Genomic DNA, 16383 nt, shown 5'->3' on the forward strand with positions numbered 1-16383 from the left:
TGGTTGTGGGTAGTTTGTCTCCTTTCTCTTTGCTGAGGGCCTACAGCTATGTGTGGCTTTGTGTGCTGCTAGTGGGCGGCGTGTTTTGTGTTGCGTGCTGGTGGGCGTTGGTGTTTGTGCTGCATGCTAGTGGGTGTGTTTGTGCGGGCTTTGCTGGGTGGCGTCTCTTTATACTTTGCCACCGTTTTTTTTTTTCTTTTCTTTTTTTTCTTTAATATATATATATATATATATATTTTCTTTTTTCAATTATGTTTGTCCCTGAGGCCGCTGGTGCAGCTGTTATTCGCGGTACGGTTTCAATTTGGAGCCGTTCACAGCCTCGGGCACTTGTTTTCTGTCCAACGTTGTCAGCAAGATGGCCCCGACTTCGCGAATTCGGAAGGGTCCTAGCCATCTCACCTTAAACTTCCCTGGTTTGATCTCGTTTTTCCCGTTGTATTTCAAAACCAGCTGTCCCAAGGTGAATTTTACCCATTTTAAATGCTTGTCGTGCCATACTTTTCTTCTGGTTTGTGTGTCCTCCGTGGCCCATTGCGCCACCATTCGACGCTCGTCCAGTTTGTTCAAGTGGTAAAGCCTCTCTCGCAGGCTTTCTATGTCTTCGAGTCTATTTTCAATTGCTATTCGGAGACTCGGTACCATAAATTCGATGGGCACCATAGCTTCCTGACCGTACATCAGTTGAAATGGAGTTTGACCGGTGGTCACCTTGTAAGTCGTTCTATAGGCCCATAATACGGAGGGTAACTTCTCTTCCCAGTCTTCCTTTTCTACTCCGCAGGACTTGTAGATTACCGACACCAATATTTTATTCGTGGCCTCGGCCTGCCCATTCGCACGTGGGTAGTACGGGCTCGATAATGAGTGAAAAATCTTAAACTCTGTGGTCAACAGCCGTATGACATGGTTCACAAAGTGGTCCCCTCGGTCACTGGTCAACTGAATAGGTATGCCATATTGCGTAATTATTTGTTCATAGATAAATTTAGCCATGCTTACTGCGGAGTTATCCGGAAGAGCCCTCACCTCCACCCACTTCGTCAAGTATTCTGTCGCGACCACAATGTAACGACACCGTCGTGTGTGGCTAGCCTTAAGAGGCCCTACAAAGTCGAGTCCCCATCGTTCGAAGAGTTCCTGTGCGTGCAAAGGGTTGAGGGGCATGAAGTCCCGCTTCAAAGGTTTGCCCGCCCGTTGGCAAGTGTCGCACCCCACGACCCACTCCCTGGTGTCTTGATGTACTGTTGGCCACCACAGTTTTGTCGGAAGCACCTTGCGGGCCGTAGTGTCTGGGCCCATATGTCCACCTGCGGGTCCTTCGTGTGCCCCCCTTAATACACTCACCACTTCTTCCTCCATGACACAACGCCTTAGTACCTAGTTTGGGCCCATTTTGTAGAGTAAGCCATTGATCAGTGAAAAGGTCCTGCTCCTTAGTACTAGCTTTCTTCGTTCCTTTGGGGGCATATCCTCCGGAAATCGGGACGTTGACAGGTACTCTCCAATCTTCTTGTACCACGAAGGAGAGTACGACTATTTGGAAAAATTGCGCATCCGGGAAATCATCGTTTACTCCCTCCGGAGGTTCCCCCGACCTAATCCGGGATAGCTGATCAGCTATGACATGGCTTCGCCCCGGTTTTACCACAATTGTAAATGTGAACTCCTGTAGTAGCAACAACCAATGGCTTATCCTCCCTTGGATAATAGGCTTGTTTACCAAGTACATGAGTGCCTGGTGGTCTACGTAAAATGTGAATGGTGTAGCGAGTAGGTAATGACGAAATTTCTGTACGACATAGACCATGCCGAGGGCTTCGTGTTCTGTGGTACTGTAGTTCTTTTCAGCCTTCGAGAGCAACCTGCTCGCAAAATAAACGGGATGGTCCAACCCGTGTCCTCCTACCTTGGCTAATGTAGCCCCGATGGCATAATTTGAGGCATCCACGTGAACATGGAATTCCTTATCCCAGTTCGAGTATGCCAGTATGGGTGCTCCCATCAATCTCGTCTTCAGCTCTTCAAATGCATTGCTCTGTAGCTTTGTCCAGATGTATGGCTCCCCTTTCTGTGTCAAACTATCCAAAGGGTGGGACACCTCAGCGAAGTTCTTGATGAACCTCCTGTAGTACCCTATATGACCAAGGAAGGACTTTACCCTGGTGACGTTCGTAGGAGGTTCCATTTCTACTATGACTCGAATCTTGTCAGGGTCCGTTTTCAATCCTTCTTTACACACAATGTGCCCAAGCAATCTTCCCTGTGGTACCATGAATCTACATTTCTTCGGATTAAGGGCCAACCGTACCCTTCGACATCTCTCCAGGCACTCCTCGAGGGCTTTTAGGTGGATGTCATGTCCTTTGTAAATAGACCAATCGTCTTGGAAGGCTTTGAAGTTCCCTACGGACATCTTGTCGAAGATGTGCAAGATGATGCGTTGAAAGGTTGCGGGTGCATTACATAGACCGAAGGGCATTCGGTTGTATGCATACACACCGTCCTCCACCACAAAGGTCATTTTCAACTTATCCTCCTCGACAATGGATATCTGGTTGTACCCAGAGAACCCATCCATGAAAGAAGAGATTTCGTGCCCAGCCACTTCTTCGACGATGTTGTTGGTGAAGGGTATGGGAAACGGGTCTTTAATAGTGACAACGTTCAGACACCGGAAGTCTACACAGATCCGGATCTGATTGGCCTCTTTCTTGAGGGAAATCACAATGGGAGACACCCATTCGCTTGTTTGCACTTTGAAGATTATGCCTGCTTCCAACATCCGCTCAATTTCGTCATTCACCTGTGCAGCATAATTTTTGTTCATACGGTAAGGACGCTTCCTTACCGGTTGGGCTCCTGGTACCAACGTTATGCGGTGTACACATAGCTCTGGGGGCACGCCCTTTAGGTCCTTGTACGTCCATGCAAAATCATCCTTGTATTCAAGGAAATTTTTGAAGGCTGCGGCCTTCAGCACTGGATTCCAGTCATCTCCAACAAGGATGATCTTGGGGTCACTCGTCCCCCCAAGATTTGTCTCCTTCAAATTGGCTTCTTGATATTTAATAGGCTCCCCCTTCGGGAACTGGTGTGCCAACGTCTCATTCACCGAGGCCTCCCCTTCCTTGTACTCTCCATACTCTAGGGGAAATATATCTGGTTCTTCCTCGATGCTCAATAGATTGCATGAGGGTGTAAGTAATTCATAATCTCCCATTTGCCAGTGGAAGAGGCCATTCAAGGAGTCCTCGTCATCCCTCGAGCATGCTTCCAGTTCTAACACCCCTTCGTCACTGGGGTCCATGCCGCGTCCGTCTCCACCCTCCCCCAACTGGTCTCCCTCAGATTCCGAGTCGGAGGAGGACGCTAACTCCTCACTCACCATCTGCGTACGGAGATCAATCACGTACTTCCTCCCCACGTTTTCCAAGGAAAGAGTATTCTGCTTCCAGTTATGGTTTGCTTTTGCTGCAATGAGCCACCCACGCCCGAGAATGGCGTCATATCCTTTCTGCTTTAGTGGAAGCACTACAAAATCCAGCACGAATGGCTGCGTGCCAATCATCACCCGCTGGCCCATGAGGGTACTGAGGGGTTTAATCTCATGTTGATCTGCCCCTATGTCATGATCCCACATTTTTTGTAATAAAACATTTCCATTTTTCAATATTATTGTAACCTAATTAGTGATGACTCCTTATTTTTTTAATATATATATTGATCATATTTTTAATTAATTAATGTTAAATATTAAATGAGCTTTATCATAATATATTAACACATAATATAATACAACGCAAAACAAAATAAATTATCATATTAATATAACATTATATTTATCATATAATATATAATTAAACAAACATAAAACTACGATGTTAGATTTCAATCACCCAAGGAATACTTTATAAAGTATTATGGAAATAATCTCCTAAAGCACCATACGATATAAATGGAATTCTATCGCACATAATCTAAAAGTAATTATATTAACAAGTTTATGATTAAAACGTATACTAAAGAGGGGCGCATCATGGAAACGGCGGCATCTATTAACAAAGGCGTCCAGGAGGGTAGCGGCTGGAACAGGGAGCAGTCACCACCACTCACCACAAGCAGTCACGTCCCATGGAGGTATCCACTCCAAGCACCTCCCCCACGGGTATAAGGATGCGAGCCGAAAGGGAGGAAGGGCACGGAGAGACGGACGAGGAGTTAGCGCGGGATAATAGCAAAAGAACCAGGTAAGAACTATGACCCGCTAAATATTCATTCTGCAGTAGAATTTAATAAATAAAAGGAAACTCAGGCATAAAAGATAGGAAATTAAATACTAAACAAATGTATGAATACATATAGACATTAAATTAGGCATTTTGTATATATAGATGTAGTCAGATTACAACCATATATAAATTGAGGATAATACAATGGGAATTACTATGATTACATAATATTTATATATAAACCATAAGGGTATTCAAGTATATGAATGAACCTCTATATACAATCAATTAGCAAATAAACCTACAACTCCTAATTAAGGAATAAACAACATTATGCAATTAAGGGCTAATAGGTATGATATGAGTTACTACCAAGATTATGAATAAAGCAATTGCATATCCAAACCCAGTGAGGTAGATGAGGAATTAGGCAACAGGGATAGCAGGAACTAGGCCTCTGCCAGGTAGGCCACCCACTGCAGTTGACAAAGGGCTTCTGACAGTAGGGCCAAGGGGGAGTGTACCGCCCATGGGCCTGATAAGCGCTACGGGCATCCTATGGTAGCTAATCCTCTCAATCTCCTTAGGAATTAAATATGGGAATTGACTTATTGATAATAAGTGACTTTAAACGAATTTGGCTAATTACACTATAAGTAAATTATTCATACTCAAAATAAATTGTTGAAATCCACTGTTTATATGTCTCTTTAGATTGCGGAGTTGGGGACATTACACCCTAGTAGGTTGAACGTGGGGGGGCACAACATAGGCTTTCCCAGTTTTTTCCATGTCGCTTCTGGGAGCACATTTACTCCTGACCCTCCGTCCACAATATTGTCCGTCAAGGTAGTCCCGAGGATGCCCATTTCTACCACCGTCGGTTGGCGTCCGCTGTTGACTACCAACAACATGGGGTCGACCGTGGGGCTTACGACCTCCCTCAACACGGGGTCGACAGTGGGGCTTAGGACCTCTCTTGTTTTCACTTGTGTGGGTACGAAGTTTAAGATAGCTGTTTTCAACTACGACATGGTTTCAACGAGGTCTTGAATCTTCACGGGTACCTCCAATTGCAATATTTGCCGTAAGATTCTCTCTTCTCCCCTCGTCCATGATGGGCTTGCAGCCTCGTGGCTATTTTGTCCTTGTGCGGCCATTTCCTTTGTGATCTCGTCTCTTGCTTCCTACACTCTCTCGGTCTCCGTGCGAGGATCTGGGTATGCAGACTTTTTGGCCTGTGCTCTTGTGATTGCCAACACTTCTGCCTTCATAGGTTCTTGTGATTGCCAACACTTCTACCTTCGTAGGTTCTATGTTCAAAAGGTTTACTCTTGGCTTAGGGCAATTTGCGTCCTCATGGTCGCCTGGCCCACACCATCGGCAGAGGTGCTGAGGGGTGGCTTCCTTCGTGCAATCACAGGCGAAGTGCCCCCACTGATTGCAGGCCCTACATTGGATCATTGGCCGGCCCTTGGCGTCATACTGGACACAGCTTCAGTTATTGTTATTGTTGTTATTCCTTCCACTGCCGCGTCTGTTGTTTCAGTAACCTCGAGATGATGCCATTGTGTTGGTTTGTTGGGCCCTACCCACTGGTGCGGATGTTGTGGCGTGCTCAGTGAATAGCACTTGTGTACTTCGGGCCTTCATATCATATGGGCACTCCTTGATGGAGTGTCCCATTACTTGGCAAATTTCGCAAAAGGCCTTCTTCGAGCATGTACCCTTCGTATGTCCTTCCTCCTTGCACTCCGTGCACCACACTTCTCCTTCGGTCCGGCTAGTAGAGCCTTTCATCGCTTTAAATTCCCTCATCATGCGCTCCATGTCCCTCTACAAGGCCGTCACTTTCTTTTTCGACCCCTCGTTACCACTCTCATCAGAGGAAGAATCATTTTCCTTAGAGGACTTCCCCTTTTTCTTGGACGTTTTGTATTCACTTTCCAAGTCCATAGCCCTGTTGTATGCGTCATCGTATGATGAAGGAGGGACTATTTTCATTTTCCTCTTCAAACTGGGTTTTAGGCCTTCTACGAACCACCTCTTCTTGAGTCTGTCAGCCGGTTGACTCTCCATTTTCCCAATTAGCTCCTTCAGGAGCCTTCCGTAGGCACAAACTGATTCCTTTTGTCCTTGTTTAGTGTTGTATATCTCTGCCACTATTTCATTGTCATCCCGGAGTAGGCGGAACTCCTTCTCGAAGGCTTTCCGCAGCGTGTCCCATGTGGCCACTGTAGTTTTGTCAATATCCGAGTACCAGTCGATGGCAACTCCCCGTAATGTTGTTGGGAATTGCGTCGTCCATTTGTCCTGGTCCGTGACACCATTGGCCGCCCATATGGTTTCGCAGGTTCTGCAGTGCCTGACAGGATCCTCCTTCCCGTCGCCCGTGAATTTTGGCAGCTTCTGCCTATTGGCCATTAATGGGGGTCGTGTCCTCGGAGGTGGCTGTGTATGTCGTGCACCCACTCCACTCCCTCCTGCGTCGATGGTGTTTCTTGCTTGAGTGACTGAGGGTACAGTGTTTTGTCTGCCGTGTGTTTGCGGCTCCTCTGCACCTACGGTCGTACGGTTGCCCTCACCCCCGTTCTCACCTGCGTCCGCTGCTGGCTCCCTTTGGTGGTCCTCACTTCACGGCGTAAGGGATAAGTTCCTGAACTGATCTCGGGTCTCTTCGACCAGATTCCTTCGTAACCTTGTTTCCTCCAAAAACTCTTCGTGGCTTCTCACCCTACGGTGTTCTAGTGGTGCGTAGAAATTTTCCTCGGCTTCTGCACCCTCCGTGACACCTCCTTGGTTCCCTTCGGGCAAAACCCTTCAGCAGGTTGTCCTTCGGCAAGTTGCCTTAGCCTTCGTCTATGTTCTACTTGTTGTTCCAGAATCAAGGTCCTCTATGCGGCCTCCCACTCCTCCGTTTGTGCTTTCTTATTTCTATCTTTGTTTAATAGGTTGGGCATTAATTCCCGTACATCCCCATAAATAGCAACAACACATGAAAATAGAACACTTCTTTATTAATTCATCTCATCGGATACAATTTGTGTCAGTAGTACGACACCATTATTATAGTATAGAATATTCTTTATTCCTCCTGGAGGTTCAGTGTTCAATTTCCCCTTGGCCTCGTGCCATCACGCTTCGCTTCCCAGCGACGGCTGTTTTCTTCGTACTGTTGGAAGACTTGTTGGCGTCGCTTCTCACGGGCAATCTCCTCCAGGCGAGTTCGTTGTGCCAGTGATGCTTGTGCAAGCAACCGGGGGAGGTGGTTCATCAACCGATTCGCTGTGGGGCTAACTTCCAGTGCGGTCCACACTGCACTTGTTGGGACGTCAGCCTCTGTGGCCTCCCTTCGGACATAGGTCTCAATGGCCACCTGAAGCAGGATTGAGAATTCTCTCGTTGCAGTGTCTTCTCCATCGTAGAGCTTTGTTTGCGCATCGTCGGCCTCTGGGTTAATCTCACCAACGAGTAGGCCCATCGTGTCCGTGCGCCATCCGCTCCTTCCTTTCCCGATATGTCTAGGCAACAACGCCAAATGTTTGCCACTTACGATAAATGATTAAACGCAGAAAGCAAATGCACAGAACATAACGGAAATATATTAAAGAGCCAGTTTCTGTATTAATTCAACAGTCCATGTACATCAAGTGCTTATAACATTAAACCCAGATACGACTATCCTGATGATACTAGAAAGGAAAGGTACACAATATATAATACCCGAAGGGGTGCGACCAACCGTTGCGTCCAACTGCCCTTCGGGACGACTAACTAACTGACTGTCGTAACTCATTATTACCGACGACAACATAAACATAATATGACAACATAACATAATGATTATTCCCGGCAACACTGCTTCTCCTTACTCAAAATGCATTCAACGCATTCCAATTCAACTAAGGAAGTCCAATGGTTAAGTCTAGCATTTCTTGCAGAGATTATACTACCCTTTTTCATTGGAATTTGTATGGATAGTCAAGCATTACAAGGAGAGCCTCCTCTGATGGTGGCAACTAGCTATCCAACAGGTAACTCTTCTCTCTGTACTCACTACTTTCACTACATAAAGGGTTCTAGACATCTAAGCTTGGTGCATTATAGCCTGTTACCATGAAGGTCAAGTTGGTAGGGGTTATGTATTATGATAACGCTTCTTTTTATATCTGGACTTTTCAGCACGCAGGCATGCTGCAAATTGATGTAACAGTCAGTTATTCCTTCATTCATTTTCTAATCTGCATATAGAGTCTGTGCAGGCAGAGTTAATTATTCATGCATTCGTGTATGATGCATTTTCACAAGCTAGGTCTTCATGTGATTGACATGGATTACACTCTTGATAACTAGTCATGACCATGATGCAGCTGAACTTGATGCACAACCATAGATAAGTTTCTTTTTATGATTCTTTGCTAGGTTACCGGGTTCGCCGGACTTTTCAGCACGCAGGCATGCTGCAAATTGATGTAACGGTCAGTTATTCCTTCATTCATTTTCTAATCTGCATATAGAGTCTGTGCAGGCAGAGTTAATGATTCATGCATTCGTGTATGATGCATTTTCACAGGCTAGGTCTTCATGTGATTGACATGGATTACACTCTTGATAACTAGTTATGACCATGATGCAGCTGAACTTGATGCACAACCATAGATAAGATTCTTTTTATGATTCTTTGCTAGGTTACCGGGTTCGCCTCTAGGTCCCCCTGGTACGGGTTTGGGTTCGACCGAGTCCGTGGTACGGGTCCGGTTCGAACTAGGTTCGACTAGGGTTCGAAAAACCCAGAGTGGTCGAACCCAGTCGAACCCGCGCGGACCTAGTCGAACCCGGGCAGCTGGGCAGCCCGTAAAGTCAAAAACAATGCAATTTTTTTTTTTTTTCAATTCCGCCTTGTAAAAAGTGAAAGTTATAACCTAAAATTGGCTTCTAAAACATTTTATTGATTCATTTCACCTCATTTGTGTTGCAAACAAAAGTTTTATGAGAGCAGGTTGAAGAAAGGGTGAACAAAATTTGGCTTCCAAGATCAAAGAGGAGGAGTTGATGACTGATTTTTGAAGCTTCAACAAGTGTTGCAGCATCATTTCCATACATTTTCAAGCTTCCATTGGCTACAAGAGGTAGGTTTTTAAACATTTTTTTCCAACTATTTTTGTTTCACAAATTGTCAAACATGAAACTTGAATTTTTTTTCATTATTTAGTTTTTGTTTTTGAATATGTTTATATTATTTCTTGCCATCGGAACTAGAATGGCATCTACATCTTCCTCCATTGGCAATGAACAAATAATTGCAAAACAAAGAAATGATCCAAATTCTCCCTTATGGAAATATGTGGACATTATAAAACAATTTCCGGGAGGTGGGGGATTCCGTTGGAAATGCCATGGATGTGATATTGAACGTAATAGTTCATATTATCGGGTGGTAGGCCATTTGTGTGGAATAAAAGGAAGAGGCATCAAAAAATGCCCTAGAAAAAATGGTAAACCTATACCAGATGAGACAGTGATGAAATATATTAGGGAGCATGAAGCGGCAGAAGAGAGGGAAGCCCATCGATTGAACCAAACCGCATCAAAGAAAACAAAGGGAATGCAAGGCCCTTCTAATCCCAGTATTGTAGTAGAAGACCACCCCTTCTTTCCCACAAATGAACCTCAAAGTGAACCACCCTTGACACGTAAAAGAACAAAGGGGCCTTTAGAAACCACATTCCAAAATGAGAATAGAGACAATGCTGACCAAGATATAGTAAGGTGCATTTATGCAAATGGGTTGTCATTCAATGTTGTTCGCTCCCCATATTGGAAGCAAATGATAAAAAGTGTTAATGAGGCACCAAGAGGGTATAAGGGCCCCGGTTATGAGAAGGTACGTGGAACATTATTGGAGAAAGAGGTGAAGAGGGTTGAAGATGCATTGAAACCCATAAGGGATTCATGGGTTGAGACAGGTGTAACAATTTTTTCAGATGGGTGGAAAGATGCTAAAAACCGTCCCTTGATCAATGTCATAGCGGTGTCCCCTAAAGGGGCAATGTTTTTGAGAGCTGTGGATTGTGAGGGCCAAATAAAATATGGCCAATTTATTGCAGAAATTCTCATCTCTGCCATTGAGTCTGTGGGACCCCGCAATGTTGTCCAAGTCATAACGGACAATGCAAAAAATTGTAGAGCTGTTGGTTTGTTGGTTGAGCAACGCTATGATCACATCTTTTAGACACCTTGTGCGGTACATTCACTCAATCTTATGCTACAAAGGATTGGGCAAAAAATAAAATGGATTAGAGATGTGTATGCAGAGGCTGAGGACATCCAGATGTTCATCACAAACCACCACATGTCTCAAGGGATTTTTAGAACCTATTCGAATTTGGAGCTATTGAAGGTAAGTGAAATAGTAATTTAATTTTACATTTTCTGATTTTTTTAAATTTTCAATGTCCATAATATCATTGTGTAAGCTATATTGTGTATTCTTCTTTAAAGTTTGGCTTTATTTTTTAATCATTTGACATTAATTTGTGTTATAGGTTGCTGAGACCCGTTTTGCATCAAACACAATCGTCTTAAGACGACTTGTGAAAGTTAGAGTGGCACTATGCAATATGGTGATCAGCACCAATTGGGTTGTATGGAAGCAAAGTAGCATTGAGAGGGCAGAAAAAATTAGGGATAGAATATTGAATGAGAAATGGTGGGATCTTGTTACATATCTCCTAAGTATCACTGAGCCCATCATGAGCATGATTCGCTATACAGACATGGATAGGCCTTGCATAGGTGAGATTTATGATGGCATTGACTCAATGCTTGAAAAAATAAAGGTCACTATAAATGAAAAAGAGAATGATCCTCAGGAGAAATTCTTCAAAGAACTGGAAGTAATTATTGTAGAAAGGTGGAATAAGATGACCACTCCTTTGCACCTTCTTGCCTATGCCTTGACACCTAAGTACTATAGCAATCAGTTTTTTGATAAACCAGGAAGGATTCCACCATGGAGAGATCTAGAAGTATCTGATGGGTACAAGGCAGCATTTCTTAGACTATATCCCGATGATGATTTGCGAGATGTTGTTACAAATGAGTTCATAGAATTCGCAAATGGGAATGGTCTAAGTGTTGATGCACTTCGTCATAGATCCAAGAAGGATGCTCATAGCTGGTGGTACTTCCATGGCACATGCTTCCAACACCTACAACCCCTCGCTATAAAAGTTTTATCACAAGTAAGTTTAATTAATTAAAATTTTAAATTTACAAGTTTTAGTTTATTTATAGTTTACTTTGTCTTCATAGGTTGCTAGTAATTTTATTTTTATTAATGTATAACTTTAATTGTTTACTTTGTCTTCATAGGTTGCTAGTTCATCTGCTTCAGAAAGAAATTGGAGCACATACTGTTTCATCCACTCAGTAAAGCGCAATAGGCTGCTATCAAAAAGAGTGGAGAATTTAGTATATGTGCTTTCCAACCTACGTCTTCTTTCACACAAACAACATGACTACACACAAGGGGAAACAAAGATGTGGGATATAGAGCCAGAGCATACTGATTTGGATGCTCCTGCTTCTCAACTTCTTGCATTGACACTTGATGACTCGGAAATTGAGCCAACTTATAGTGCAAGTGCAAGTGGCATTGGCTCATCTAATGTCAATGTCAATGAGGAGGAGGAGGAGGAGGAGGAGGAGGAGGATGAATTAGATGATCCATTTGATGATTAAACTTTAAGTTTATATTGTTGAAAGTTGAAACAATGATACTTGAATATTTTGTCATTTTGATATTAAACTTGATGTATATGATGCTATTATGGTATGATCATGATGCTATAATTACAAGTTTATGTTTGTTTTGTTGTTTATATGATGCTATTTGACATGCAAATTTTAATTCATGCTTATAGGCTTCATAAATATATATATATATATATATATATATAAAAAATTTACATGTTTTTGTACTAACGAACCCAAATGAACCCAAACCCCTTTTCAAAATTTTGTCGTACCGGCGTACCGGGTTCTTCGAACTCGAACCGGTGCCCGAACCCGAACCGGTAACTTAGATTCTTTGTGTGCATGCTGGACCGTTTTTTCATCTTGGATTTATAGCCAGAAACATGTAATGGATTGGAAAACATGAATTTTATGACTAGTTAATGGGGTTCTAGGCAAGAAATTTCAATCCATCCATGTTAAGAAAGTTTACAGAATTAAAATGCACCTCATTCACTTTAAGTTTAGTTCTAACAGAATTAAATGGTACATTGTCCTTTTTAATTTTAACAGAATAAAAATGCACCGCATTCATAAGAGTCGCAATCTCTATACCTACTCTAACAGGTTTCTAGGTATGATTTTTTTCCCCAAAGAACAGGCATATTGTCAAGCTACAAAAAATTTTGCATCATGAAACTTGACCTATGTCACAATAAAAATCTACTGCTGTATCAAATTCAGCTTCTAATTTTTATGCTGAAAGATTGTTGCTCTATTGAATTCAATATTTGTTTAATCTTATAAGTATGTTAAAATCCTATCTGAGGTAGTAGCAACAGGTTAAAATTGGAACTCAAACATTTAACACAGGATGCCATCCTTTGATGCTCTTCTTTTGCCACTTTGTAATGTATCTTTTCCTGTCCATTTCAACATTCTTGGAAAGTTTCAATATTCTTGGAGAGCATCAGCTTTATCGAAATAGTTTTCTGACAATGGTAGAATGTTCCAAGAGTCAAGATGAATACGATGGTTTTTTTTTTAGTGCAAATCCAACTTTGAGGGAGCATTCCATACTTCTTGGAGATTGCCAACATCTTAGGAGAGCACCGACTTTTCTAAGACCTTGAGATGTGCGGATAAAAGTAATTAAATAAATAATTTAAGTTGTCTTAAGGTGACTTTATATTATAAAGACAACTTATTTATTTATTTTTAAAAAGGGTGGCCAACATAAAGTGTTTTTAAAAGAGGGTCAAAAGTAATAATACCAGGCATGGGGTACAAAGTGGTGATTATAAGGTTGTTTGAAAGGTCACTTTATTTTTATTATTGAGGGGAAAAGTAAAATAAAAGTGAAATTATTTTAGTTGCCCTAAAAGTGCCTATAAAAGGAGTTGTAGACACAAAAGAGTGATCGTTTTCTTATTTGTTATTTGCTCTGAGTGAGACCTGAGTTCTCATATTTCACAAGGACAAAAACCCTCTTGGAATACCAGTTTCAGAGACAAAAACCCTCCTAGTTGGATTTGGCAATTACATCCTAAAGTCACAACTGTGCTGCAAAGTTGAGTTTGATTTCTAGCTGCTGTTTCGATGGAGATTTTTGATGTGTTTTGACATGTTCTTTTTTGCCATGCAAGGATTTATGATGCAGATTTAAGAAGTTCGTGGGCTTGTCAAGTGATTGAATTTCTTCTTGAAACCAAGCAGAAATAAGGTGGACTTTGGTGATTTCTAAGAGTCATATGACATTTGTACCTATTGTATTAGCAGCATTAATACTGTCTTTCAAACCTGCAATTAATCTGAGTACTATCCCAGTCTAATATTCATTGATTTTCATGTTTCGGGGGTTAGTTTATGATTTTTTTTGAGGAGTGTAGATGCTCCCACTTGTTAGGGAGTTGGGGTTTGATGTTATTGGAGATTTTCTGTGGTGTAGTACTTTCTTTCCAGCTTTATATCAAACCTGTACATGTCTGAATTCCTTTCTGCAGCTTAATATTGTTCAGTTATACTGTGTTGGTGTGTTGGTTGAGGTAGTTTGGAGTGCCTTATTAGCTGTTATTTCAGTTTTTTGAGTTTCCTTCAATTTGGGGTTTTATTGGATCAACTTACAGTCGTGTTTGCAGATTGTTTTCAAATTATATCAGTCTCATTTTGGATAGTACATAGTTGTAACGACACTTTCTAGCCTCTTGCTTCAACTTCAATGTCATATTTTAGCAAGGTTGGTGGATACACATTTTGGGTATGATATTTTTTGTTCATTTTCAACCTTGCAGAATAATTTATGTTATTGCATCAGACTGATTTTATAATAAAAAAATTATATGAGATTTATATTAGTATATCTCATATAATGTTATTTTGTAATGCATTTCATGATAATCTTGTAAACCCCAAATGCTATCCTCTTATATGCATTTCATTTTGTGAATTGGACAGTATACCACCAATCATTATAGCTTATCATTCAGCCTGTTTTGGCATTGAACAAGCTAGTATTATCGATCATTTTGGTCTGAGTGAAGTTTAGACATTCTGCCAGTTGCTTGCATTGCATTCATGTTATCATATAGCTTGTTTTGGCATTGACCAAGCTAGCATGAGTGTTTGAGTTGTCAAAAGGAAGGTGCTGATTTTTTTAAAGAAACAACGAAGACAGAGGAAGGCATGAACTTCTCCAATGTTGAGGAGAATGTTGCTAAACAAGGAGATTGGCAGATTGCCGTTCCCAAATTTCCAGAAGAAGAGCATGATGATTTTCAACAAGATGAAATTTTCAAAACAACAATTAATGAAGAGCACATCAATCTCTCCAGTTCAGAACTTCAGAGTGTGAGTGGGAATTCCCCATGCCAATAGTGTAGCAGGTTGACTTTGGGATAGAATCCTTTGACGGGAGTGTTCTTGATAAAAGAGCTTATTTTGGTTTGTTATCGATACATGATTCTAATCAGCATGAAAATGAATGGGTGAAGAAATCACAATTAGGTGTGATTTCTAGACTAAAATCATCTATTCATAAGACCATGAAATCCAAGTGATTTGATACTAAAATTCAAAGAGGGAGCAAGCAATGGAGTCTCTTGATGATTTATTGGTTGAGCATATTGTTGACAAGCCTTCAATTCAAAAAATCTGCAAGAAAAATATTAAAGAGTTAGCTGATTTTGAAAATCATGCTACTCCTGCAATTGAAGATAAATCAGAAACTTTGCTATATGTTGAGCAAAGTTACTTTGAATTTGAGAAAGGACCTAAAGATTTACAAGTTTTGAAGAATCATTTATTGGTCCTGTTGTGACGTTTTCACACATCGCCCCATTGCAAATGGGGACCCCCACTTTTTGCTTGTTAGGGTGGATGTTTTGCCTAGTTTCCTATTTTTAGCCTTTGCTTATGAGAGGGTGACATGTCAAAATGTATAAGGGTGTTAAGAATGTTAAATGATCCTAAGTGTCAAGTTGCCTTGGATTGTCAGTTTATTCTTGCTAAGTGTCGAGCTTCAATTTTGCCTTGAAAAGTGAGCGTAAAATGTATTTAAGTGTTGCAAATTGGTGTGAATTTTATGTGCAGGTGCTAAAAGTCCCTATTAGAGTTATCTTTTATTAGCTAATAATTATTTATTTAATTATTAGTCTATTATACTCTATGCTTAAGCTAAACTTAGGAATCTTATAATTCTTTAGGGTTTTCACCTTTAGGGTTTCGAGTATCCTCTTATAAGGATTCTCTCTTTGTATTTTTCATAACAACTATAATTATTGAATTGCATTCTTGTTGCACAATCAATATGACTCCTCTTTTTTGGATCTCTGAATTCTGGCCTCCATAGCTTTTTTGCTTCTCTCTTTCTATGGCAGGTTTGCATGCAGGTGATTTTTGGGAGCTGTAGAGTTGATTTTTCCTCAACTCCAATAGTCCCTATAGGAGTCGTTTTTCCACTCCTAGGAGGTAAAACAGGCCAAAATTGCACAAAATCCCAATGAATCTTTGTTTTCCCCCACTCAAATCTAGTTAAAATGATGAAAGTCCTGATGTAGAGCGATAAAATTTGATAAGTTTGGGCATGTTTAGTGTGAAAATCATCACAGTCCCAATGGAAACGTTTTTTCCCCATGAAATTAAGGCCTAAAAATGAGTTGTCCCAAAGGAGTACATTTTTCCATTGAGTTTTGAAGGCATAAATGGACTTTGTCCTGACGAAGCATGATTTTCCATTGCATATTTTGGGGAAAAAGGTTGATTTTAATGATAAAATGGTTTCAGTCCCGATGAGGTGCGTTTTTCCCCTGATGGACTGACTTTTTGGGGAAAATCCCGATGCATCAAAATTTTCCACCACAATTGTCCTGATGGACCATGTTTTCCCACCAGAGGTAAAATGACTAAGTTGAGTGCT

At 41.4% G+C, this 16383-nt stretch overlaps 2 protein-coding genes across 2 annotated transcripts in view; both read left to right on the forward strand.

The window, feature by feature from the left end:
• LOC131874583 (uncharacterized) overlaps positions 1-16383 on the forward strand; it is a 95158-nt gene that overhangs the window by 19342 nt on the left and 59433 nt on the right. The gene's annotated exons all lie outside the window — the stretch shown is intronic.
• LOC131067791 (uncharacterized) lies at positions 10782-12047 on the forward strand. Its single transcript, XM_058002947.2, has 2 exons — positions 10782-11476; positions 11607-12047. Exons 1-2 carry the CDS (start codon positions 10853-10855, stop codon positions 11973-11975), a joined length of 993 nt encoding a protein of 330 aa, XP_057858930.2. The 5' UTR covers positions 10782-10852; the 3' UTR covers positions 11976-12047.

This window comes from Cryptomeria japonica, chromosome 3 (genome assembly GCF_030272615.1).
Source record: "Cryptomeria japonica chromosome 3, Sugi_1.0, whole genome shotgun sequence".
NCBI lineage: Eukaryota > Viridiplantae > Streptophyta > Pinopsida > Cupressales > Cupressaceae > Cryptomeria > Cryptomeria japonica.